Here is a 24,940-nt window from a genome sequence, read left to right as displayed (position 1 = left end):
GCACAAAAAGAAGAGAATGCAAACAGTTGCACAACAGTTAGAGTTACACAACTTCTGTTCCCTGTAAGCACCATCACAAACATGCTAAGGTAGCTAGAAAGCATGCTAAGCTAGCCAAGAACCCAGAGTGACAAAGCTGAGTGAATGCTGAGTGAAGCCCAACAGCCAGACACTTAACTTCAACAAGTAACAAACTGATGAGCAGTCAGGCTGCAGGCTCCATTTCTACCTGTTCATGTTTCTATAGTAGAATCACTGTGGTGATCGCTTTGAAGTCTCTTTGTGCTAGTTTTCATCTTTGCTTTGTGCTGTCGGTTTTGTGTAATACAGAAACTGAGAAAAATCATATATGTGTCCTCATTAGAATAAGGATTTTTACTTGTGTGTAGGAACATAGCCTATAGGTTTATATTGTTAAATGGTAATTATAAGGCAGTTTGTTGAGGTCATTTTACAGAGTAAGTAATTTAGTGAATAGTATAAAGAATTAGCTTATCCTGAGAGTAATTAAATACCCAAATGTATTACTTTTAAAACAAGTGTTCTGTGTAATATATGTAATAATTACTTTTTTGAGTAATGATATTGGGATAACATTTTGCTATGAGGCACTACAAGATATGACAGAGCCTCATCATTCACCAGTTTCATTTTTAATTCTGCCTTTTATAGTAGATAGAACAAATATAATCTCATTCCAGGCTCAGTATTCTCATTCCAGCATTGTCAGGAAAACTGATAAATTGCAATGGTCCACCCTAATCTAATCACTAAACAGCATATGACATCAAAATAGCTTATGGACTATTAACACTGTGAAATTTTTCCATTTAGAGTTATAAAGGATAAAAGAAGACCTCCAAGCAACTCTCACGAGTTGTGCACTAACGCCAGCATTAGCTGCCATCTGTTTCATGGCACAATAACTTCTTTTTGTCAGGTGGCATTTATGTTGGAGAGGTATCATAGCAACAAGAGCTCCAGTGGTATGGTTAGAAATTGGGTGTGAGGGTGAAGGAAAGCACCATTTCACTTTTTTGAAACTGCCAAAACTTAACTGCCTTCCAAGGAAAAGGTAAATTTCCATGAAATAACCCCCTGCTATCAAATAGCAGTGAAAACATCAAGAGGCAGCACCTTCATTTTCTTTTTGTTCCCTTAATTTCCGCCCTGAAGCAGATTTTGTGCTAAAGCATATGTTACCTTCCTTGTATATGGCCTTACCCATTGTGAGGGAGCCAACCTCCAGTCTCTCCTCTCTTGAATTTCTTATTTTTAATTTAATTTAATTTAATTTTTTATTTAATTTTTTTATATCTATTTTTTACATTTCTTCAGATTTCAGTTGAGGACAGGGCAAAAATGACCCCCCCGCAAATCAACCTCTGCCTCTCTCAACCTCTCATTGTTACCAGTCCAGTATATCCAGTCCAGTCCAGTAATTGTATAAAATGTGACTAAAATAAAAAAAATGCAGTAATTTGCAGAGCATATAAATATTCATCTAAAAGATCATCTTTGACAGGCAGATTTTCTCTGAAGAAAAGATGTGCGGAAGTTCACCAATCTGCATGTGCACCCAAACAGTGTTAAAGGATATCTGAATAATGTCCTTCAATGTAAAATTGTGAAGAGTCTGAGAATCTGGAGAAATATCTGCACACAAGGGTCAAGGCCAGAAATCAAAATCGGATGCCCGGGATCGTCAGGCCCTCAGTCGGCACTGATTTTTTTGGGGGTATTTTTGTTTTGCTTTAGTATAAGCTCTGCTTATTTCATCAGGACAATGCTAATCCACAAAAAATACTAGACTACAACAGAGCACAAAAACTCACCTAGAATAGGTCCACATGTGGCTCATGTCTGGGATTAAGTAACCACACCTAAGTAACCAAAGGGTGGTGGCTAAGGCTAAAAGCTAATCAACATAAAAAGTCCATATAGTTACATTATCATTAGAAGTACTGAGTCAGATGGATTCCGACATGATTATTTCAACATTGGAAATCGATTCAATTCTCCAACTGTAACAAAGTTCAACAGTTTCACCTCTGCTGTGTAAAGATGGTTTCACTCAGTAAAAGGTTGAATTATGTCGCTTGCAGCTTAGCATTTGCGGTTGAGCATGAGCGATGAATGCTGCTGGTGGAGCCCAAGTCATTTCACGGATTTATGGCCAGACATGGCAGGGAAAGTAGCTGTAACGTCTCCCTCTTTTTCTCCCTCATTTTCTCTCTCTCTCTCTCTCACACTCACTCACACTCACACTCACACACACACACACACACACACACACACACACACACACACACACACACACACACACACACACACACATGCAGAGAAGAACAAAGAGCTGCCTCCGTTCTCCTCAGATCAAGGAAGAGAATCTATGGAAGACAAAGAGAGGAAATGCATGTACAGTATGTCTGCTATATGTAAGCATTACAATGTAGAGCTGTTAGATCAAATCAACAAAGCTCCTAAATCTGTCTTTATTTCCAACTGTAGTCACCATTACAGCCTAAGGGTCAAGCCCCACCTCTGCTTTTCATTCTTGGACTCTTCATTTGGCTTTCTAAAGCTTTCTAAAAAGACAGATTGCATTTGTTAGGGCTAGGTTCTATTTTTATGTTTGTTTTTGTAAGTGAAGCAAAAATTATATCTCTTTATAATTTGCATAGTCATTTTTGAGAGCATAATTACTTCAGTCAGAAATAACAGGCCCGAGATGTTTCAAATTGTTAGAGAGGTGAAATGAATCTTTCGTGGAGAGTTCATCAGATATACAGGAGACATCTATCTCCAGATACACATAGATTTTTGATGAATATAAATGCAGACTATATCGATCATCTTTACACATGCCACACTGTTCTGATTAAGTGGATGTGCATCAATGCAAGTTATTATCTGGCAGTATTTCAATAGGAGAGACTATTTTAAAGTAAAAATATCCATCAATATAACTTTTCAGTAGGTAACTGGAATCTGATGCGATGCAACATTTTAGAACAGAATCGCATTTGAAGGCAGGACCAAAGGGAAATTTGGATGGGACGCCCCTGATAGCCTGTGTGATTTTTAGATGGAGATGAGGAGGGTTGTATGACAGACAAGCTGTAAGGAAAGGGCTAATTGGCTCACAAGGAGAGGTGACATACAGTGTTGAATGACTTTACTTGATAGCATGGAAATTGGGAATAATAATAAAAAATGTATCCATAAATTTAACTCATATCTCCAAGAGGAATGAAGATGGAATATGAGAAAACAACTCTTCCTGCTTGCATATGTGTAAAAAAAACTACCTGAATTACATTGAGTGTAACTGAGTTTCCCCATCAATGGTCATGACAATTTACATATTAATGTTTAAGAAACTGATCTCACACCCCACTGTTTGTTAGTGGTTCTAGTTTCAGTTTATAGCTTTTCAGTTTTTAGTTACAAAGTACCGTAATGTCCATAATATCATTGAAAAAACTTTTGGTAATTTTCAATATTGCCACTGGTTCATGACTTACGCTATTTTGACCTAAAACCAAACAACCAATGGGTTATAATGGGTTAATAAACTTTGAATGTTCATTTGTAGCAGAGGAGTGTGTCCTTGTACTAAAACCTCAACCCAAAATCCCTAATGTACTACCTTTTTAAAAAAAAAAAAATTTTAAAACAAGAACTGTTACAACCTTGAAAGAATTGCTTTTAGAGTTTAGTCATCCACTTGTTCTCCTATTTTTCGATGACTACTGAGTGGAGAAAACAGATGCAGCAGAAAACTTTTCATCTCATTCTAACAACTACCTTGGGTAAACTACTTGGCATGTTTTGATAGGTCTCCCACTGTTGGTCCAAAAATAATCTCTATGGTCAAAGAGAAAAAGCAGCTTCGAATTATTAAGTGAAATTATTATAAGAGAGAGTAATGGCTGTCAAAGAAACCTGAATAAAGAAACTATCTGAAAACTCTCTAAGCATGATTATGAGTGAAAAATACAGAAGATAAAACCTAGCCTTGAATTGCCTTACAGCAAAACTGCGTCATCGCTCTACCCTCTTGATCCATGTCTACCTGGAAGCTCTTTCTGATGCTCTGTTGAAATCCTAATAACTGACCTTCTGTGCGTTCCGCTCATGTTCCGCAAGCTTTAAACTGTAGAGAAAGCGACCTGCAAAGCCTCTCCAGTCTACTTCCACTGGATGGCAATATCCTTGCCAACATTGTCTTGGCAAAAAGCCTCTGGTACTTGTCCAGCTTACTCTCAAAAACCTCAGCTATACAATCTTCCTTGCACATAGTTAATTTTATCAGGGCATGCTGTTTGAAGCCACTAACAAAGTTACAATGTCTGGTTGCAGGGATGTTGATGTGATATGTGGGAGAAGCATAAGTTGTTTGGTCTCTGTCACTTTCTGCAATTCTTTTGTAGTGGAAAGAAAACCAGTGGCAGCTCAAGATTGGAGTTTCAGTTTCTCCTGCCTTGACTAATATTACCTACTTTATGGGGAGACAGTGGGGCCTGATTATTATTATGGCTGAGAAGAGTCCCAGCAATTGCCATTAGCATCTGGTGATGGTCCAACCGGTAGTGACCCTCCCCTAGGGCTTCTTGGCAGCTGGACAGGATGTGTTTGAGTGGACAGGAAAGTGTTTCAGTCAAGGTTTGTAGGGCAAGGTAAGATGTCATCTACAGCTTGGATTGAAAATTTTATGCACTGGGACTCTGCTCACCAGATATCTTTTCACATTCGATTACGTTTGTCCATCTCATCCAAGCTACCTGCTGCTTCAGGACTGATTTAGACTTCTGCAGTGAAACTTTATAAAAGTCTTTTTAATCTAACTGTCATTGCCAGCATTTATGCTTGTGTATGAAACATGTGTTAATGACCTTGTGGTTATGTCCCCAGTATTAAATATATGGTGTCAGCCATGAAAGAAAGAAATACAGTGCTGGGACATAGGTCTCTGGTTTTGTTGTGATCATTTTTTATTTCCTCTTAGCAGCTAACATATTTGACCCTCAAGCTTTTCCTTTTCTTTACACTTTCCCTCATGCCCATTCCAATACTTTTCAGTCTCCCTCCAGGAATTTGCTGACATCTGTGAGTCCTTATTTTGAGGCAGTGATTACTACTCTCTCACTGATCCCCTTGTGGAGAAGCTGCTGGAAATACATAGGAGTACACAGTACGCAATAGAACAGGTCATTGTGGGCTGTGCTGACATCTCGACATGTGTAATTACATTTCTTTGGAGGCACACATTAGTTTGTGGTGTAGATTGCATTGCATCATAGGGTTTCAGAGATGTTTGTCATTAGAGGAAAACAGGAAACCTGAAAAAGAGTGGCATACACTAACATGTACCTATGACATAGATTTAGCACAGAAATAAATAAAGTAAATATTCCATGTCATGCCTGCCGTCCTGTTGGTCCCATTGACTTTAAGGTTATGTGACTTAATGTATATTCAAAGTCTAAATTTGTGGGTTTTAAGCCTTACGTCAGGTGTGTGTCAAAATATAGCGGGGCAGACAAGACTAGATATACAGAAATGTCTGATTGTTGATGTGGCACAGGTGAACAGTTTGGGGACTAACAAGGCAAGAAGACAAAGACCATGCAAGAAGTGACAGATGCACAAGAAGACCGCAGATTAACAGAGGAATACAGGACACATGATTTAAAAAAGAGAACATGAAGCAACAGGTGAATATGCATAAAAATGAAGAACAGTGCAAGTACGCTTAAATTTTTGGTAGAGTCACTTTTTAAATTCTTTTGCTGCTTTATCAGGTTTGACTGATGATTCACCACATGCAGGTTTTTTTGAGTGACAGTGAAAATAAAGGTAGAAAATTTTGACTGATGAAAATGCTTGTTGGTTGTCATCAGGAGTCTGTTCTGTAATTTCTTCGGCTCTCTTATTAATACTCTGTTGCTTTTTTCAGTGACATTGATTTTTATTCTGAATGAAAAGGACTTGTGTCTCAGAATTACAGCCAGAATCAAACCCCGAGTTCTATTCAGTGGTATCACAATCTCACTGCACATCAGCTACTCTGTGATGGAGACCTGCCATTGGCAGATTGATCGTCCAATTATTTCCCCACTTTCTACTCCCTGATGGGATCAATTGAGCAAATCACTGCAATACTTTATTTCAAATAAGGAGTGGCCTGTACTCTGTAACTATGCAGAGCGACTTTTGATCTATCTCCAGTCAGATGTTGAGGCGGTCTGGTGGTCACATAGCAGGGCTTCCACAGCAGGCAACAGTACAGCCTCCAACCTGCAGCAACTGTAGAGCTGACCACAAGAAGCCTGCTGCTAAGTTTGCAGAAATATGTCACTGACAGATTTTGATTGTGTTGCGATGGAAAATGATTCCCAAATGTGCCAGTGTGGTTTCACAGTCCTGCCAGTCTCAGCTGCTTGTTGAATGAAACCAGAAACATTTTTGCACCTGCCCAGTTGCTCTTGTTGTCAAGATAAAGCAGTAAATAAAAGAAGGCCCATTTTTCTGCCGGCTGGAATGATGACAACAAGATAGAATCTGATGCTGTTTCATGTTGTTTTTTTAATACTGTGAGTCCAGCCAAAGAAAAATGTGACACTAATAGAGTCTGAGTGCTGAAATCTGTCAGATTTCCACCATGTCTCAGTTTTTCCTCTATCTTTATTTATTTTCGTTATAAAATTCAACAGCCTTTCAAATGTGTTTTCTTGTGATTTGATTTGTTTGTCTTTTTTTTTTTTTCTTTATAAGAATGTTCTGGTGGTGGATGGGTTCCCTCAGTACTTGTGTTTGTTTTTATTTTGTGTGTATTTGGATATTTTGTTGACATGGTTGGTTACTAATATTGCAAGCTATTAAACATGGCGCAGAACAGCAAACAAGAACCAACTTGGGCTAGAATGAACTGGACCATTTTCAAAAACATACAGAATTTCTAACATTGTTTCTTTTCAGCAAGTCGACTGAAAATCAGAAAAATAATAACATGTAGCTGCTCTTCAAGGTTTTTATAGCCCAGATTAGCATTTTGCTAATTGTAGTTCAATTCAGGTCAGTTATTTATATAGCGCCAAATCGCAACAACAGGTGCCTCAAGATGCTTCATAATGTAAGATAACAATCCTACTGTAATACAGAGAAAACCCCAACAAGCAAATGGCCCCCTATGTACAAGTGCTTTGGCGAACGTGGAAAGGAAAAACTCCCTTTTAACAGGAAGAAACATGAGGCAGAAGCAGGCCCAGGGAGGGGCGTCATTCTGCCATGACTGGTTAGGGCTGAGGGGAGGAAAGTGTAGAGAAAGTAAGTTATCCTATGTGCAATGAGTCAGTCTCATTATGGTATGCCGATTAGATTACGTGATAAATCAGCACTTACTTGTATTATATAATGTTTGAAAGTGGTCATTCTGCTCGGTCAGTTTAATGGCAATCCATCTATTTGGATCTATTATCCATCTATCTATTTGACTTTCACTTGTGCACGTTACAGATGATCTAGTATATGCTAAGAGGAAAGAGCGAGTGACTTTAGAGGTAGGCTGTAAAAAGTCCACCCAATCAAAAGCTTTAAACTTTCCTTTTTTCCTGTGCCATTCTACGTGCTTGATCATGGACCGTTTTCTATTTTCTCAAGATCCATCCATCCATTCGCTTCCGCTTATCCTTTTCAGGGTCGCGGGGGGCGCTGTAGCCTATCCCAGCTGTCATAGGGCGAAAGGCGGGGTACACCCTGGACAGGTTGCCAGTCTGTCGCAGGGCTAACACATAGGGACAGACAACCATTCACACTCACATTCACACCTAGTGGCAATTTGGATAAGCCAATTAACCTATCCCCACAAGCTGCATGTCTTTGGACGGTGGGAGGAAGCCGGAGTACCCGGAGAGAACCCACGCAAACACGAGGAGAACATGCAAACTCCACACAGAAAGACCCCGGCCTGATGGTGGAATTGAACTTCTTGCTGTGAGGCAACAGTGCTAACCACCGTGCTGCCGCTTTCTCAAGATCAAAAATTTTAATTACGATTATTTTCTTGGGTCTTAATTATTTGCACTAGATTCCAAAGCAATATGTCCTGGAGTTTTTAAGACATTTGAGGTGGTACACAGGCTGACTCATGCACCTTCTGACCCACTGACATTTTTTGGCTATATATAGAGAGACAGATACTGGGGCGATCGTGGCTCAAAGAGTTGGCAGTTTGTCTTGTAACCGGAAGGTTGCCGGTTCGAGCCCTGGCTCGGACAGTCTCTGCCGTTGTGTCCTTGGGCAAGACACTCCGCCTACTGGTGATGGCCAGAGGGGCTGATGGCGCGATACGGCAGCCTCGCTTCTGTCAGTCTGCCACAGGGCAGCTGTGGCTACAACTGTAGCTGCCTCCACCAGTGTGTGAGAGTGAATGAATAGTGGAATTGTACAGCGCTATATAAATGCAATCCATTATTATTATTATTATTATTGTAGATACAGTATATAGATTTAGCTATGGATATTATATAAACATTACTGAATACACAATCAGTTAAAATTTTGGAACAGTCTAGTTAGATTTGTTGTTTTGGCTGCCTGAGAAAGCTACTGTCAGCAGTGTCAAGCTACAGTCTTATCAACAGTAGCAGCCTCACCATCATGATGGAGCAGTGGGGAGAGGAAGCAATGGTGATGAGGAGATAGGAGATGATTTATGGGACAGGCAGCGATGGGGGGTGACTAAAGGGGGAGAAAGAGGAGGCATTGCAGAAACACAGAACAAATTTTGCCATGTTTATTCATTCAAGTGTGTGTGTGTGTGTGTGTGTGTGTGAATGAGGGTGAAGGGAGATAATGAGGTAATGGCGCTCAGTGAAGTGTGATGGAGATACGCGGGAGAGAGTGATATGAAGAGGGAGGTTGAGAGGGAGACAGACGACAGAGGACAAAAGCAGCTAATTGAGTGTTGCCATTTAGAGATGTGGAGCCATCACTGGGAGCTGATCAATTCAAACGTCTTTCTGAAGAGGAGACAACCAGATAAGTCATGCTTACTGTGTGAAGACAAACTAAATGAAATATACTGTAGCGCTGCTATTGTATATGCTGGCCTCTGCGTTAAGTTATAAACCTGTAAAATGTAGTCTTGGCCTGCCTTTTAAAGCAGCATACCATATTCACTTCTTTTTAAGCCAACCTTTAGTGCCTTCCTTTCTTTGCTGCTGATTGAATAAGTGATATGTTCTTCCTATAACTAAATTGAGCTCTTCTAAAAACTGAAAAACACAAGTACAGAAACACAATTTCCATCCTTACAAAGCAATGGGGAGGAATATTTGCCATCATGATACATTTTTTTTTTTGTTTGTTCTCTCTTTTTCAAAGTAGTAATGTCATAATATGGACATTAAAAAAACGTTAAAGTGTATTTCTTATATCTAAGTAAGACACGATCAAAAATGAATGAAGTAAAAAGGCTGATGGTGAGTTTAGAAACAATATGATGAATGCACACAAGAGTCTTGTGGCAAGATACAAGGGTTGCTTGTTTTATATAAATAAAGCCATTCCTTGTACAAACCCACATTTCTTTTGTTATATTTGTTAATCTCCAGATGAGTGATACTCATTCTAAACAAGTTTTATTTTCACTTGTCATTCCCACTGATTTTTTTCATATCTACTTAATAAAGTAGCACATTTAGATGGAGCTTATGAAACCAGCAGACTTCCAACTCTTGCACAATTAAAGGTTCAGATTAAAGATAACTATGAAGAGTCGTAAAAACAAGCTCTCAATTCTGAGATTGCTAGGGTCAGTAAATTATGCAAGATTGTTGTTTGACAATTTTTCAGCAGATGCTAGAAGATCTGTGGAAAGCCTACATAAGCCTAACAGGCTTTAATACATACAGTCTTAAAGTATTATTATTATTATTATTATTATTATTATTATTATTATGTAACCTTCTTTTAGTAAGATGCTATTGTGTTTACTTTCAGTTACACAAGGATCTCTTTTATTACTTTTGCATTATTTTTTTTCAGTAAGTTATCATCTATAATAAAAGCATTTTTTTTCTTACTGACAAATCTCTGTCTTTCAATCTTTCAGTGAGGTTGTGCTTTGAAAAGGGAAAAAAAGGAAAAAAATCAAGTTGTTGTGTTTATCTGTTTTAATTTTGATCTTAGATAATAAATAAATAAAAAAACAACTACACATCACAGTGGGTAATTTGTATACTTTTTTTCTTACTGATTTCTGACAGTTATGGTTTTGTCAATGTACTTTAAAGCTGTTCATGTACTTCGATGGCATGCCTGTGGCATGAGTAAACTCTGTTTTTGTAAGGACTTGAAGGACACTGTTTTGCAATGGAAAACAGGCTGGTTCTGAGCTCCTTTGTGATTTCTTGCCGCTGTGGCATCTGAACTATGAATTCCTAAAGTAACAAAAAATGTTCTAAAAATACAATGTTATTATCTCACAGTCCCAGGTGCCATTTAAAAGCTTGACACCCGATTATTGTCTGTGTGAACCTCTATTATGTTATTTTATTCTTTCCTGACTCTGTGCTGATTTAATCTGTTTCTTTCCTGATTGCAGTGTGATAGTGATCAGGACAGTGTGACAGTGTGTTGGTGTGATTATGCTCTACGATCACTGATTTTAATAAAGATTGAAATTGTATTTGGTAGAAAAAGGAACTTTTAAAAAAACCACACTTGCATCTATAACTTGTTCCCGATGCACTGTCCTATGCTGACTTGTTAAAGGGTTATGCCATTGACGTAAAACATGTGGTTTCTTGAGGGCCCTTTGGCATCACATGTAAAGGCACTGAATACATCTGAAAATAATTTTCAATGTGCAAAGTTTACAATGTGAAAAAACTTAATGTTGGCAAGCTGTTGGTGCCAAGCAGCAAAATGTGAAACTAAAATGTGACTGAAAACAAAGTGCAAAAGCACAAAGCTCGCAAATGAGACAAAATCTGTGCTCCCCTGCCTGTGAAATCTTTGACTTGCAACCAAACTTCTGCCATCTAATAAGGACTATCCATCCATCCATCTGTCCTCATCCATCTGAATATCGACTGCTAGCTTTTTCTGCAGCCAGCGTGTCAGGTCCCCAATGAAAAGAAAACAGCTTGTGCAGATGTGTACCACACCCTCAGCCTTTGACAAATGGAAGTATAAAGGCAGCCATTCTTCTGTCTGTGCGCAGACTGTGTTCAGGATGTATCTCACGTCATCAGGCCAGACCAAGCTCCTTACTATATAAAATAAATAAATTAATAATTGTATTCCGGTTAGTCTGTCTACATTGTTTGATCTACTTTGTTTGAAAGCAGTGATTGCTGCCAACTGCTGGTTTACAGTGAGAATTTATTTGCTCGTTGTTATTGGTAACAGAGGCTTCTTCAAATTTCTTAAAGGCGTACACCACCAATTTGGCATTGCAGCAAAGGTTGAAATCCCAGTAGACAGTTTAAGTCTTTCAAACTTGCTGCAGCAGAACAAGAGGTGTTGTTTTATTCATTCAGTGCATTTTCCTGACTTACTTTCCTCACTTCAGCCCTAGCCAATGCTGACTCAAGAAATTACTTAAGGAAATTCATCAGGCTTTCCTCGGAGTAAAACAGAATGTGAAATTACATGCAGATCAGCGAAACACTGGTCGCAAACTTGACATCATTTGTTTGCCGTGCACTTCCTCGTGCTTCCTGTCCCTAACAGTGTGGCAAAACTGACCTACAATAGGCGCAGCCACTCCCTTGAGAATAATTTATTTCATGAGAGAAAATTGACAGAGTGTGATGGAGTTCACAAGGGCACTGGAATATTTTGCTGGGGGAATAAACAAGCGGCTCCAGTCTTTGGTGGTGTGCCAGCGCTTCTAGGGATTAATCCACCACCCTGAAAACAGCTCAGTGTGCCATGTTGGACCTGCTGTGTTTCAGCATTAATTGCTTTTTTTTTTTTTTTAATCCATTAGAAAGGATGTTGCTCGTGTGTGGACTGCAGTGTTGTGTGTTTGACTTTGAGCTCATAGGCCCTACGACTTAAAACCTGATCTCTCTTCGGTGCAAATATTTTTTTTATTATTTCTTTATATATACTTCATGAGAACATTACAATATTAGAGTGCTAAAATGAAAAATATCCAATAAAAAAGTAACCTTACTTAATAGTAGTTATTTTTAGCTTTCAGAGGTTTGTGTTTTAGGGGGCGGGAAGGGTGTGTATGTGTTACATCTTGGTTACATAAAGTCAGATATTCTTACGTTTTATTAAGTGTTAGTATCCTTTAAAACAATGATTGCAGCCTTCAAGCTAACCCATATCTATATGTGAGACAACACTAGTTAGTAATTGTAATTTCTGGGATTTCAGTTGAGCAAAGATTAGTGAATTTACAGATGTTATAAAACAATTCAGCAAAGTGATGGATTTGTGGGCTATCATTTTATTTAATTAAGGCATTTTAATAATAACAGTACAGCTAATATATTCAAAGGATAATGCAGTGACTCACTAGTCCTATGAGGAGGCTCCACTTGGTCAGTGTTTAAGTTCATGAACCAAAGTAAGACAAACATAATCCACAAGTTTATTCTGACACATTTGACATTTTAACCTCATGTCATCACCGAGACGAAGGTACGGTGGCTCTGAGAGGTCAAATGCACTGCAGCGTGAAAAAAACACCAGCTAATAGATTCTATAAAAGCACACAAAACACAACTGTTTTTTTTTTTAAAGGTCACAACAAAATTAAATAAATACAAAATAAGAAGAAAGCTCACAAAACACAAGGGGAGTCTTTTGGGGGAGAAAATAATGTGAGGGAGCAGCTGCAGAAGTGACAAGCTGTTAGCAAACATGCTTCTACAATATTATATGAATCATGCAAATAAAACACACATTAACTGTATCTTTTCACAGATGAACCCTCTGGTCTCACTTCCACAGTTGTTCCGTCACATTATTGTCTCCCCCAAAAAAACTCTCCTTTTTTCTGCTTTTGCAGCATTTTTCTGTGTCATGGTGTTTTCTTAAGGTGCAGTGTGTTTGACCTCTCAGGGCCACCATACAAAAGCCTGAGGGCTGCTGTCATGTCTTTCAACTTCTAAGCACATATTCATGTTTGAGTTTGGCCCTATGTGAGATGATGAAAGATGGCGGGAAAACTCCAGGACTGTTCATGTAAAATGTGTGTGACAGACTCCAGGGAGGTAAACTAACAAAAATGGATGGATAATATCACGGGAGTTCAGGTGGAATCCACTCTGTGCCAAATAAATAGGCTGAACTCCTATCACCAGCCTGCTGTATGATGAGTGATGCATGCCTCTGCTGTATACACTGTGAAATGGCCCCAACGCCTCAGCCTTCCAGTTTCCTCTGCTTCACATTCTAATAAAGACTAATGTGTTTGCCAACATCAGCTCACTCTCATTAGAGTGATTAATTGCCTCCTTGGTTATGGTAAACAGTACGAGCTGTATCACAATTTATTGAGGGAAAATTAACCAATCATAATTAAATGCTCTGATCTGTCTTCCTCACCTCTCCCCATACAAGCTCTCTTCACACATGGGGTGAGTGTTCTTTGATTAATTTTGCCTCGGTTCCTGTCATTGGAAGGATGATGTAAACGTTACTTTGAGCGGGGTGAGTGTTCATAAAGAGCAAGAGTCAGCCTTTTAATGGTCAGTAGTTAATGGGTTGATTTATTGCATGAGCATAAAGTGAGGAGACTCTGCTTTTTCCTCTCAGTTTGATGCTGACCTTACAGAGACCTTCCGCCCTTGTTGCAATGTCACATTTTATAGGGTGTAGGTCAGCTGCTGTGTAACATGGGCTGAAAGTAATGATCTTCACTGCAGTCCAATGGAAGGCAGGAAGGGGAAACAACAACATGAAATTCAAGGAAGGGCAGAGAGAACTAATTTAGGATTAGTTTTTGATGGAATAATAAAAAGTAAAAGTCTTCAAACAGCAACATCAAAGTGGGCAAAACATATGAAATAAATGTAAAAAATACAGCAGCATGTATACATCAGATTAGTTTGATCCATTTGTATTAAAAATAGAATAAATATAGTTAATCAGTTGTCCAGTCAATAGCTGACTGCATAACCACTAGTTGTCATTGGTTACAGTGCAAAGAGGATTTGCTTGGAGTTGCAGATCAGTCAAAGTCTTCACCAAAAGGATATAGAACATAAAGGCATAGACTTTATACGCCATAGTTAGCCATTAGCTTGTGAAGCTCTCCCCTGAAGCCTCAATGTTAGATGTAAATGTTGGTTTCTATCACTCAGAAGTGACCATTCTCTGAATGTCACTCATCAAAACTGGATTGACTTGCTTTTTCAAGTGAGGACTGCAGTTTTTCATTTGCTAATAACATTTAGCTATTCAAATAAGTAACATAGTACTTCTTGTTTGTGTCATTCAAAGCATCATTCGTGCAGTAAATGGTGGCTATATGGATCGGTGCAAAGACAGTATATATATATATATATATATATATATAAAAATAAAAACACCCAGCACGCCCCTGCGGGCGGTTTATCCTTCAAGCTCGGGTCCTCTACCAGAGGCCTGGGAGCTTGAGGGTCCTGCGCAGTATCTTAGCTGTTCCCAGGACTGCGCTCTTCTGGACAGAGATCTCCGATGTTGTTCCCGGGATCTGCTGGAGCCACTCGCCTAGCTTGGGATTCACCGCACCTAGTGCTCCGATTACCACGGGGACCACTGTTACCTTCACCCTCTACATCCTCTCGAGCTCTTCTCTGAGCCCTTGGTATTTCTCCAGCTTCTCGTGTTCCTTCTTCCTGATATTGCTGTCATTCGGAACCGCTACATCGATCACTACGGCCGTCTTCTTCTGCTTGTCTACCACCACTATGTCCGGTTGGTTAGCCACCACCATTTTGTCCGTCTGTATCTGGAAGTCCCACAGGATCTTAGCTCGGTCATTCTCCACCACCCTTGGGGGCATCTCCCATTTTGACCTCGGGACTTCCAGGTTATACTCGGCACAGATGTTCCTGTACACTATGCCGGCCACTTGGTTATGGCGTTCCATGTATGCCTTGCCTGCTAGCATCTTGCACCCTGCTGTTATGTGCTGAATTGTCTCTGGGGCATCTTTACACAGCCTGCACCTGGGGTCTTGCCTGGTGTGATAGACCCCAGCCTCTATGGATCTTGTACTCAGAGCTTGTTCTTGTGCTGCCATGATTAGTGCCTCTGTGCTGTCTTTCAGTCCAGCTTTGTCCAGCCACTGGTAGGATTTCTGGATATCAGCCACCTCCTCTATCTGCCGGTGGTACATACCGTGCAGGGGCCTGTCCTTCCATGATGGTTCCTCGTCTCCCTCCTCTCTCTTGGGTTTCTGCTGCCTGGGGTATTCACTGAGCACTCGGTCAGTTGGGGCCATCTTCCCAATGTATTCTTGGATGTTCGTTGTCTCATCCTGGACTGTGGTGCTGACACTCACCAGTCCCCGGCCCCCTTCCTTCCTCTTAGCGTACAGCCTCAGGGTGCTGGACTTGGGGTGAAACCCTCCATGCATGGTAAGGAGCTTTCTTGTCTTTATGTCAGTGGCTTCTATCTCCTCCTTTGGCCAGCCTATTACCCCAGCAGGGTACCTGATCACGGGCAGGGCGTACGTGTTGATGGCCCGGATCTTGTTCTTACCATTCAGCTGACTCCTCAGGACTTGCCTGACCCTCTGCAGGTACTTGGTGGTTGCAGCTTTTCTAGCAGCCTCTTCATGGTTCCCATTCGCCTGCGGGATCCCCAGGTACTTGTAACTGTCCCCTAATTTCCCTCGGGATGAATAAAGTATTCTGATTCTGATGTCTGCAATGTTGCCTTCTGGTAGTTCAATCCCCTCAGTTCTGACTACCTTCCCTCTCTTTGTTAACATCCGACTACACTTCTCCAGTCCGAACGACATTCCAATGTCATTGCTGTATAGCCTGGTAGTGTGGATCAGTGAATCGATGTCTCGTTCACTCTTGGCATACAGCTTGATGTCATCCATGTACAGGAGGTGGCTGACAACTGCTCCGTTCCGTAGTCGGTATCCGTAGCCAGTCTTGTTAATGATCTCACTGAGGGGGTTCAGGCCTATGCAGAACAGCAGTGGGGACAGAGCATCTCCTTGGTAGATCCCGCACTTGATGGTGACTTGTGCTATGGGCTTGGAGTTGGCCTCTAGTGTTGTACGCCACATCCCCATTGAGTTCCTGATGAAGGCTCTTAGGGTCCCATTGATCTTGTGCAATTCTAGGCATTCTAGCTTCCATGTAGTACTGAGGCAGGTTATTGGTCGGTAGTTGGAGGGGACCGGTCCCTTCTTGGGGTCCTTGGGGATCAGGACCGTCCGGCCTTCGGTTAGCCATTCCGGGTGTCTCTCGTTAACTAGCAGCTGGTTCATTTGTGCTGCCAGACGCTCGTGGAGTGCAGTCAGCTTCTTCAGCCAGCCTGGTGCTGTCCAACTCTTCATACTGGAGACCCTTTCTTGGATATCTGCCACTGTGATGGTTACTGGACCCTGTTCAGGGAGGTCGCTGTGGTCTGCCCTCAGATCCACTAGCCACTGAGCATTGCCGTTATGGGTTGCATCCTTCTCCCATATGCTCTTCCAGTATTGCTCCGTCTCTTATTGTTCCCTTGCTGGTTCTGTGGAGAACAGCTGGTTTATTCTCCTGCCTTCTATCTCTCTGGTGTACCTCCTCAAGTGGCTGGCCAAGGCTGTGAGTCTTTGCTTGGCAGTTTCCAAGGCCTCAGTATGGACAGCTTGCTGTATTTCTTAGGCACCTTATTTGTCGCACCTTTCTGCAACTCCGTTAGTTGGCTAACCTCCCTCCGTGCTACTTTGATCTTGCCCTCTAGCCTCCTTCTCCATGGAGGGTACTGCCCCTTGTCGCTGTTCAACTTGTAGCCAAGCATCTCACTGATGCCGTATTGTAGATCAGCTTGTTAGTGTCGGTTAGCTTGTTAGTGCCCGTAGTGCTGCATTAACATCATCTAGCAGACCTTCTGAGGGAACTTCACGTAATCTTGGTAACCGGCTACAGGGGATCCAGGTTTCAAGCTTGGCCATGATCCTATTTTTCAGGTCAGTTCCTCTCGCACTCAACGATCCTTCTCCTATCGCACTTGGGGCTATGTACCCAATCTCGGGTGGGGGTGATGATATCTCCCCCCTGACCTGGCGTCCTGACTCCTCCTTGCCGTAGCATTTGTGTTGTACCTCGTCAATCTCTAGCTGTGAGAGCAGTCCCTTCTTTCGAATGTTGGAACACTGAGCTACTAGTTGTTTCGCCGTCATTGTGGATGTTGAGTGGATGCCTTCTTGTTCCAGTAGCCCACTTTTTGTCAGGGTGCCCTGGTTCCTCAACACCTGACGCGGACCTTGTTGATCCGGGCGACGTCCGAGCCGGCATGCCTTCATATTTATCTGTCTCGCTCATGTCTGCGGTAGGCTTGCTTAGCATAGGGGGTCTAACCTTAGGACCCTTACTGGATACAGACGCCCCAGGAAGGAATCGAACTTGCGATACTCTGTTCCAAAGGCGTGTAGTCTAACCACTACGCTATCCAGCTGCTATATATATATATATATATATATATATATATATATATATATAATTTTCTTAAACCCTACGACCATCTGCGAAGAAATACAGTTTCTGTAAAAAATCCATAACCATTTATAATCAGTCGTGTTAAAATACTCTAGTAGTTTACAAATTAGCCTAACAAGCAAAAGATCCCCAGCTTATGCTTGGGGGGAAATAGGATTGTTTCAGGAAAGGTGAACAGGTGAGACACCGAAAGATGCAAGAAATAGTGTTTAAAAAAAAACATGAAATCTTGACAAAGAATGTGCGATTCCCGTCACATCCTCCTAGCTGTTTGTTGATGTGACTTGTTGCTTTTCCATCCATCCATTTTCAGCTGCTGTGATGCTGGTCCACCTGAGCACCAGTCTAAGCAGAGGCACCCAGACCTCCCTCTCCTTTGCCACCACCACTGGTGGGCGGGGTGACACCGAGGTGCGCCCAGGGCCTAAGAGGTACCCAGGTGATATCCTAATTAGTTGCCCGAACCACCTCAACTGAAATGTTCTACTCTGAGCTCCTTTCCCTATCCACATGACCAACCACCACTATCCCATTTCCACCGCGATCTCATTCTTTTGGTCACTACCCAGAGCTTATGATGATATAGGTGAGGGTAGGAACGCACATCATCTAGAAAATCAACTGCCTCACTCAGCTCTCTCTTCGCCACAATTGACCAGTACAGTGTCTGCATCAGTACTGATGGAAACACCAATTCATCTGTCAACCTCCTGCTCCACTTCCCTGCTGCTGTTCTAAAGTGCTTCATCTTCTGGAAATAAAACAAAACAAAGATAAATAAATAAAATCCTGGAATATTAGTTGGGAGAATGAGGGTTGGGTGGAGATTGTTTTATTTACCAATTTACAGTCTTTTTAATGTCTGTTGAAAGTTTAGCTCTTCTTTCTTAACCTTTCTTCATATTGAAAATATAAAACCATCTGCAGTCATTCTTCCTTCCACTGCAGGTCATCTTCATGTATTTAAAAAAGGCAGCAGGCAGAGCAATTTTATATTTCTCTTCCTCTCCATCAAATTCAGCTCAGTACGATTTCTGCATTTGGCATGAAAGCAAAGAGTTTCTAAAGGATGACGTTAAAAGGTCAACGTTTCAGCTACTCTTAGTCTATCTGTCTTCTTCTTTAGACAGGCAGTATTGTGACACTGTTTGTAAAGAAGCTGTCAAAACCATATGTCACGTTTTCTGTACTTCAAGAAGGTTTTCTATTCAAACCACTGGGCTTCTGCTTTTATCCTCAAGAATGATCACCTAGCATTAAAACATGACGTTAAGGGATTGTGTATAAATAGCATCGTTTGTGTTTAATGTCTTTGTGTTTTAGGCTTTTTGAACGTGAAAAGGTTAGGATTGGGGATAAGGTCAGGGTTAGGGCATCTCATGGTGTGAAATGCCAACCTCATTCAGGGCATCAAATACTGCTTTTGAGTGTTAGTAATGGCATAAATCTAGTGCATCAGGGGACCGACAGAAACCTTGTGAGGAGTTGATGCCATATCTGCAGTGTTTAATGCTATGAAAGGGTGTATTTTAACCCAAACTACACTGTCATCCCAAACCTAGCAAACTAACAAAGTTTATGGTGTTTTAGAGCCTAAACCAAAGAAAAAGTAAATTAACAAACAGGCCTCTAAGCGTCATCTTCTTCTAGCTGACGATGTGTGGCTAACACAACTGCTGTCCCCGAAGCTTCAAATTCCAATCTTCAGTGAGGCTGGTTCTCTCCTACGCATCTTATGCTCATCTTTTACCAACAGAATCTGACAGAGCATAGGTATTTGATGTCCAACCCATTGGATAATCAACTGTGATTCTTCATGTCATAAAATTGCACGAAAATAACCTAAATTCAGACTTGTTAAACAAAAAGGCAGCTTTATTGGCAGAAGGCCCACAACAAGTCTGTACAAAAATCCAAACAAAATCAACAAACAGTAGTTTGTTGATTTTTCTTGGATTTGGATTTCAGAATATATTCCATGCTCCAGATTACTCAAAACTCTGATGTCGGAATTTAAGAGTATTGCTTCTGGAGTCCAAGTTAGCTCGTTCCAGATAAAGTGACGAAAAAGTTTTTTGCGCTTAAAAACATCACTGGATAGAGCGTGGTCAGTATGGCTTATGTAGTGAGTCACAAATACACAACAGTGACAGCATAGATAGATATAGAAAGTTTCACAAATTTGCTATTGTTTACATCCAGGGCCGCCATCTTGGATGTGCGCCATCATGAGTGTGCATGCATCAACAATGCATGCAGCCTGTTACAGTTGCTCCTGCTTTTCTCTTTACTTTAACTTTTTCTTACTTATTTTTTGTCCTTTACTTTGTTCTTAATGTTCGTCTGTTTAATAGATTTCCTTTCAATTATGTGGCTAGAGAGTTTTTGTTCTACATAATTTCCTTAGGGATTAAGTGAAGGATTCTGATTCTGAATGGATTGTTAACTCTTGGTTGAGTGGGAAATCTCGGAACTCAGAAATTCCAACTTCCTAGTTATTCAGGAAAGCGAAACCTACAAAGGACGAGCAGAAGACAGGACTCTCTTTACTCACACAGACACAATGAAGGCCAATCAGGGAAATGAGACATGGGAGCACACAACAGACACAATCCAAGAGGAGAAAGTAAAACTGAATACAAAGCACACGAGCCAAATTAGTACCAAAACAAAACAGGAAATAACTAATGCAAAGGTTAGATATATACCTACACACAGTAGCTTTACACTAAAGAAATGGAAATTCAAAAACTCAAATCATTAACATAAGTCAGAGAGAAACACTCTAAATAATCACAAAAATACCACAGCCCCAAGACCATGACACCATAACAGAATTAAGTGTTCTCATAGAATAATCCATGATATCAGTTGGGTAAAATAGTATTTCATACTTGTAATGCTCTGGTTTGTCAAAATGTTGCAATTAATTGTACTTATTATACAAAATATCTCACATTTTAGGTTAGATTTTTTTAAAGGCCTTTAAATTTTGTATGAAGAGCATTAAAACGTAACAACGAAAAAAACAAAAACAAAGCCTTCTCTCTTCAGGGAGACCATTATCCCAGCCCATGTCAATGAATAATGGTACTTACACTTAACTATGCATTTACAGATCATTGACATGATTACAATCAATGACAGACTGAATTTTAACAGCCAAAATGTTTCAGCAGTCTTTTTTAGCAAATTGCAGATTGTTCTGCAAAAAATGTGTGACACATCTTAACCTAACCAAATGTCAGGTTATAATGCGCTTTTATTCGCTTGTTACATTTTAAGTATAAAGAACTATTCTTTGAGAAACGTTGTGAGTATGAGCAAATATTTGTAAAGTTTATCTCTTTATAGTCATATATTTATAGCCATATGTGCAAGCAATTGTCCAAATGAGATCTTAACAATGAGATTTTCACATTTCATTGTTCGTGCATCTCCTGGCAGCCGGTTTTGAACGCTGTCTGATCTTGCTCATTAAATGGATTGCTAGAGTTGTTGTTTTGTCTATTTCCTGAACTGAGATTACCTTCACTCATGTTTGCAGATATTTGTCCTACATAGGTAAAACATCACAGCCCTGCATCTCATCAGTCTGATTCGTTGCTCCTGTGGTTAAATGTTCTGTCTGTAATTTCTGCATTTAAAATGGCAAAATCCCACAGGCAGAAAACTGAAGCAGAGAACAGATTTTTTTTTCTTCTTTTTGAAGATTTGTGAAGTAGACACAGTGAGTGAACAGTAAAACTTTCCTATCCCCAAACTTTCTTTTGGTACCTCTGCAAAAAAAAAAAAAAAACAGCTGTTGTATAAACTGCTTATTGTGTGCAGAATTGCACTGGGTTGGAGTGTATCCCGGCTACCAGCATGGAGCATGGGCAGGAGGGAAGGTAAACTCAGTAGGTCGCCAGTCTTTGTGTTACATGCCAGTTCTTGATTCAAGGAGAACCAAACTGCAGAGACAGAACTACACAGACAGGCTGAACAAACAAAAAAGGGAAACTAACTGGAAATGGTGAAAGGTAGCAGATGCAAATCTGATGGCTGCTGATTCTACCAAAGAGTAATTCAGATAAAAATAAAAGAGGACATGCAGGAAGGTCAGCAGTTGAACTGACAAAGGACAGATGGGAGCGACAGGATGTTACTGTCTGAGTGGGTGAAGGGCAGGTCGAATCAATTAGGACTGAGCACACAATCACAGGAGCTGGAAAACAAAGACTACAAAGATGCACAATGAGGGTGATAACCAAACAAAACAAGAAGTGACAGAAAAAGAAAAATCACAAGACTGGTACACACACATTCACACATTTACTCACACAGATACAGAGAAGATGTAACACCAATGGATGGACCAAGGAAAAACTAAGAGCACTGAAATGTTGTTACTGGTAATACACACAGCACAACTCTTTCACACTTAAGAAATACATTGAGAGAGTTCGTTGTCTATGCATTGTGGACATGTGTCCCTATTTAAATTTTCTACTCCAAACAAAATGATCAATGCTACTATAGTATTTATTTTAATCCTGAACAAACATTTGCAGTACAAAACAAAGGACAGTGCTGTGCTGAAAAACTAAATGCTCAAGCATATGCATCAGCTTCTTACACAAAGCACGGTGATGAAGGATTTTGTTGTTGAGCTTGATCGATGTGAAGGTAAAGTGTGAAAAGAATGAAAATAATTACAGCATGTACGGCTTGTTGCAGTGTTCAAATGACATTAAAATATTGTATTTAGAAAACTGAAAATATGAGAGTCTTTCCTTTCTTGGTATTGATAAAAAAAAATTACGACTTTTTGGTAGCAAAAAGTGGTCGATTGGTTTTAAAAGACTAAAAGTGATAAAGAATCTACTGAAGCAGAGTGGTCCTTTACCTCAAATCATCTCTACCTTCCTCTCTTTGCAGAGCACCTAAAGGTGGCACTGGAGGAGTACATGAAACGGATGCCTAAGGTTCAAATCTTGAGGACGAAGAAGAGAGAGGGGCTGATCAGAACTCGTCTTCTTGGAGCCGCTGCTGCCAAGGCAGAAGTCATCACCTTCCTGGACTCACACTGTGAAGCTAATGTCAACTGGCTGCCTCCACTGCTGGGTGAGAAACACGCTTGCACACATCCATCCAGCAATCATGAGGTGCCGATGACATATCTCCCATCCAAAAATCGGTACGAAGTCTTATACCAATATTTGCAAGCCAGATAGGGTGTTATTTCCACACCCAATAGCAATTCAGTCTGACGGCTTCCTTCAAAGTACGACATCAGACCACATTGTTGTAATAAAAATAGCAAATGCATGTGATTGTGATCACGTAGTTATGATAGAGCTGCCATGATATAGGGTTCTAAGGATAAACATTACGTTTAAAAATGAGTTCATGTATACATAAAATGTGTACATCATAAACACTGCAGTGCGTATGTAGAGTTTCAGACTCACTTAATAGTTTATCCAGGTTTGTTCCCGTTCACATTTCCAGTGACTAATATTCTGCTACCTCAGCTACTTTCTTTATGGTTGACTAAAGTAAGGTGACTACAAATGAGGCCATTCACTTTTCTGTTGGCACATTTTTTTCAACATACTGAGACTCATCTCCCACAGCAGTGCCACTGAAAAGTGAGACACCACACAGGTGCAGTTTGAGAAATAAATTCATAGTTTAATCACCAAGTTTTTGTCCGTTCTTGCTGTCTCTCGTTCACTGTTAAACTGCACTACTGGGTCCTCGCCGTGACTCAGAGCTGTGTCCACAGTTTGTAGCCTAATGATATTTTGTGTACAAGCTAACTACAGCATATATCATTATAGTAATGGTGTTTACTTTATATATCAGTTGTATCCACCAGCTTCTTGCACACTCCCAGTTCACATTGCCCTCTTGAACCATTAAAATATCAAAAATATAAGGATGAATTTCCACATTTTCTACACAGATGTATTATTATAAATTATTTTGGCCACAATAATAACATTTACTGCATTAAACAAAAAGAACATGTTTACAGACGTTCTGGTAAACAACTTAAAGCCAGTCCAGGCAACATATTAGAGTCATTCAGCATTTGAATATTGGCTGAATGTTTAAATGTAGCACTGTGATTTTCATGTAATAAACAAATAAATTAAATAAACAAAAACGTCCTGAAATTTCTGTTTTCCAAAACGTTTCACTTTCAAAAATTGCTCCAAAAATATCACTTAATTTCCAAAAGAACATTTCAACCTTTTTGACAGTTTAATTTTCAAATATTTTTAAATTACTTTACTTTCACAAATATTCAAATTTTCTTAAAAAATAACTTTTTGTTTTAAAAATGCCTCACTTTTGCAACAAAAAGGACACATCTATAAATGTCAAAATCTGACAAATGTCAATTTCCAAATTTCATCGCTCTCGGAAAAATGTATCACTCCCAAGGTCACGGAGCACAGGAATGTACAAAGTCACGTTATTGCTGCAAAATTGCTTTCACTAAGAGAGAGCCAATCATTCTCAAACACAGAAATATATGCACACACACACACATGCACTCACACTATCCCTGCTGCGAGACTGAGTGCTTCCTCTTCTGGCTGATGGACTTGCTCACTACCTCATTCTCACTTTATCAATTACCTTTTTCCATTAAGGACCCATGTTCAACTCGGTTTCCCAGCATGGCGCCATTCCCAGTTGGAACCATTTCACAGCAAACCTTATGACCCATGTTACCTCTCTGTCAAGCTGTTTACACATCAAGCGGGAATAGGACGTGTGTCTGCCAGTGCGTAACATAAACAAGCAGCCATGTTCATTACAGCCCACTGTGGCACTTTGATTGTTGTCAGGAGTGAAAGAGTTAGGAATGGAGGCTGTGGAAAAGTGAACATACTGTAGTTGCACTGCAGGTTTGCATTAGGTGCAGCAGTATCATTACTTTGAATTGGCAATTATGAATACAAATATTGATATGATACATGCTTTTCATCTGAAAGAGGAGCGGAAACTATAAATATTTTCTGTATTTTAATAATTGTTGAATCCAAATATAAAGTTACCGTATATTGTTTGCTGTAAAAAATTCAAACTCAGGTATAAAGCTGCATTTTTAAAAACTACATCTGTGGTGGACAATTTTCCTATCCCCTTCTGGATCATCAAAGACCTTAACTTATGGAGTGCTGTTGCCAAGAATCCGTTCACAGCTGTATCCAAATGTAAATGTTATGTGGAAGTTAGTAAAAGGAAGAACACATACACTCACA

At 40.1% G+C, this 24,940-nt stretch overlaps 1 protein-coding gene across 3 annotated transcripts in view; it reads left to right on the top strand.

Moving 5' to 3' along the window:
• Positions 1 to 24,940, top strand: part of LOC146566254 (polypeptide N-acetylgalactosaminyltransferase 10-like) — a 91,648-nt gene that overhangs the window by 38,964 nt on the left and 27,744 nt on the right. For all 3 annotated transcript variants that reach the window (XM_085289853.1, XM_085289854.1, XM_085289855.1), the window contains one exon: positions 22,599 to 22,784. In XM_085289853.1, the coding sequence (XP_085145979.1) occupies positions 22,599 to 22,784 (186 nt within the window). The remainder of the gene's footprint in view (positions 1 to 22,598; positions 22,785 to 24,940) is intronic.

This window comes from Mchenga conophoros, linkage group LG10 (assembly GCF_057382185.1).
Source record: "Mchenga conophoros isolate Kocher_MC1m ecotype Shallow Benthic linkage group LG10, M_conophoros_male_GT1.1, whole genome shotgun sequence".
Classification (NCBI taxonomy): Eukaryota; Metazoa; Chordata; class Actinopteri; order Cichliformes; family Cichlidae; genus Mchenga; species Mchenga conophoros.
Note: the sequence above shows the minus strand (reverse complement) of the source record. Positions and strands in the feature narration are given on the sequence as shown.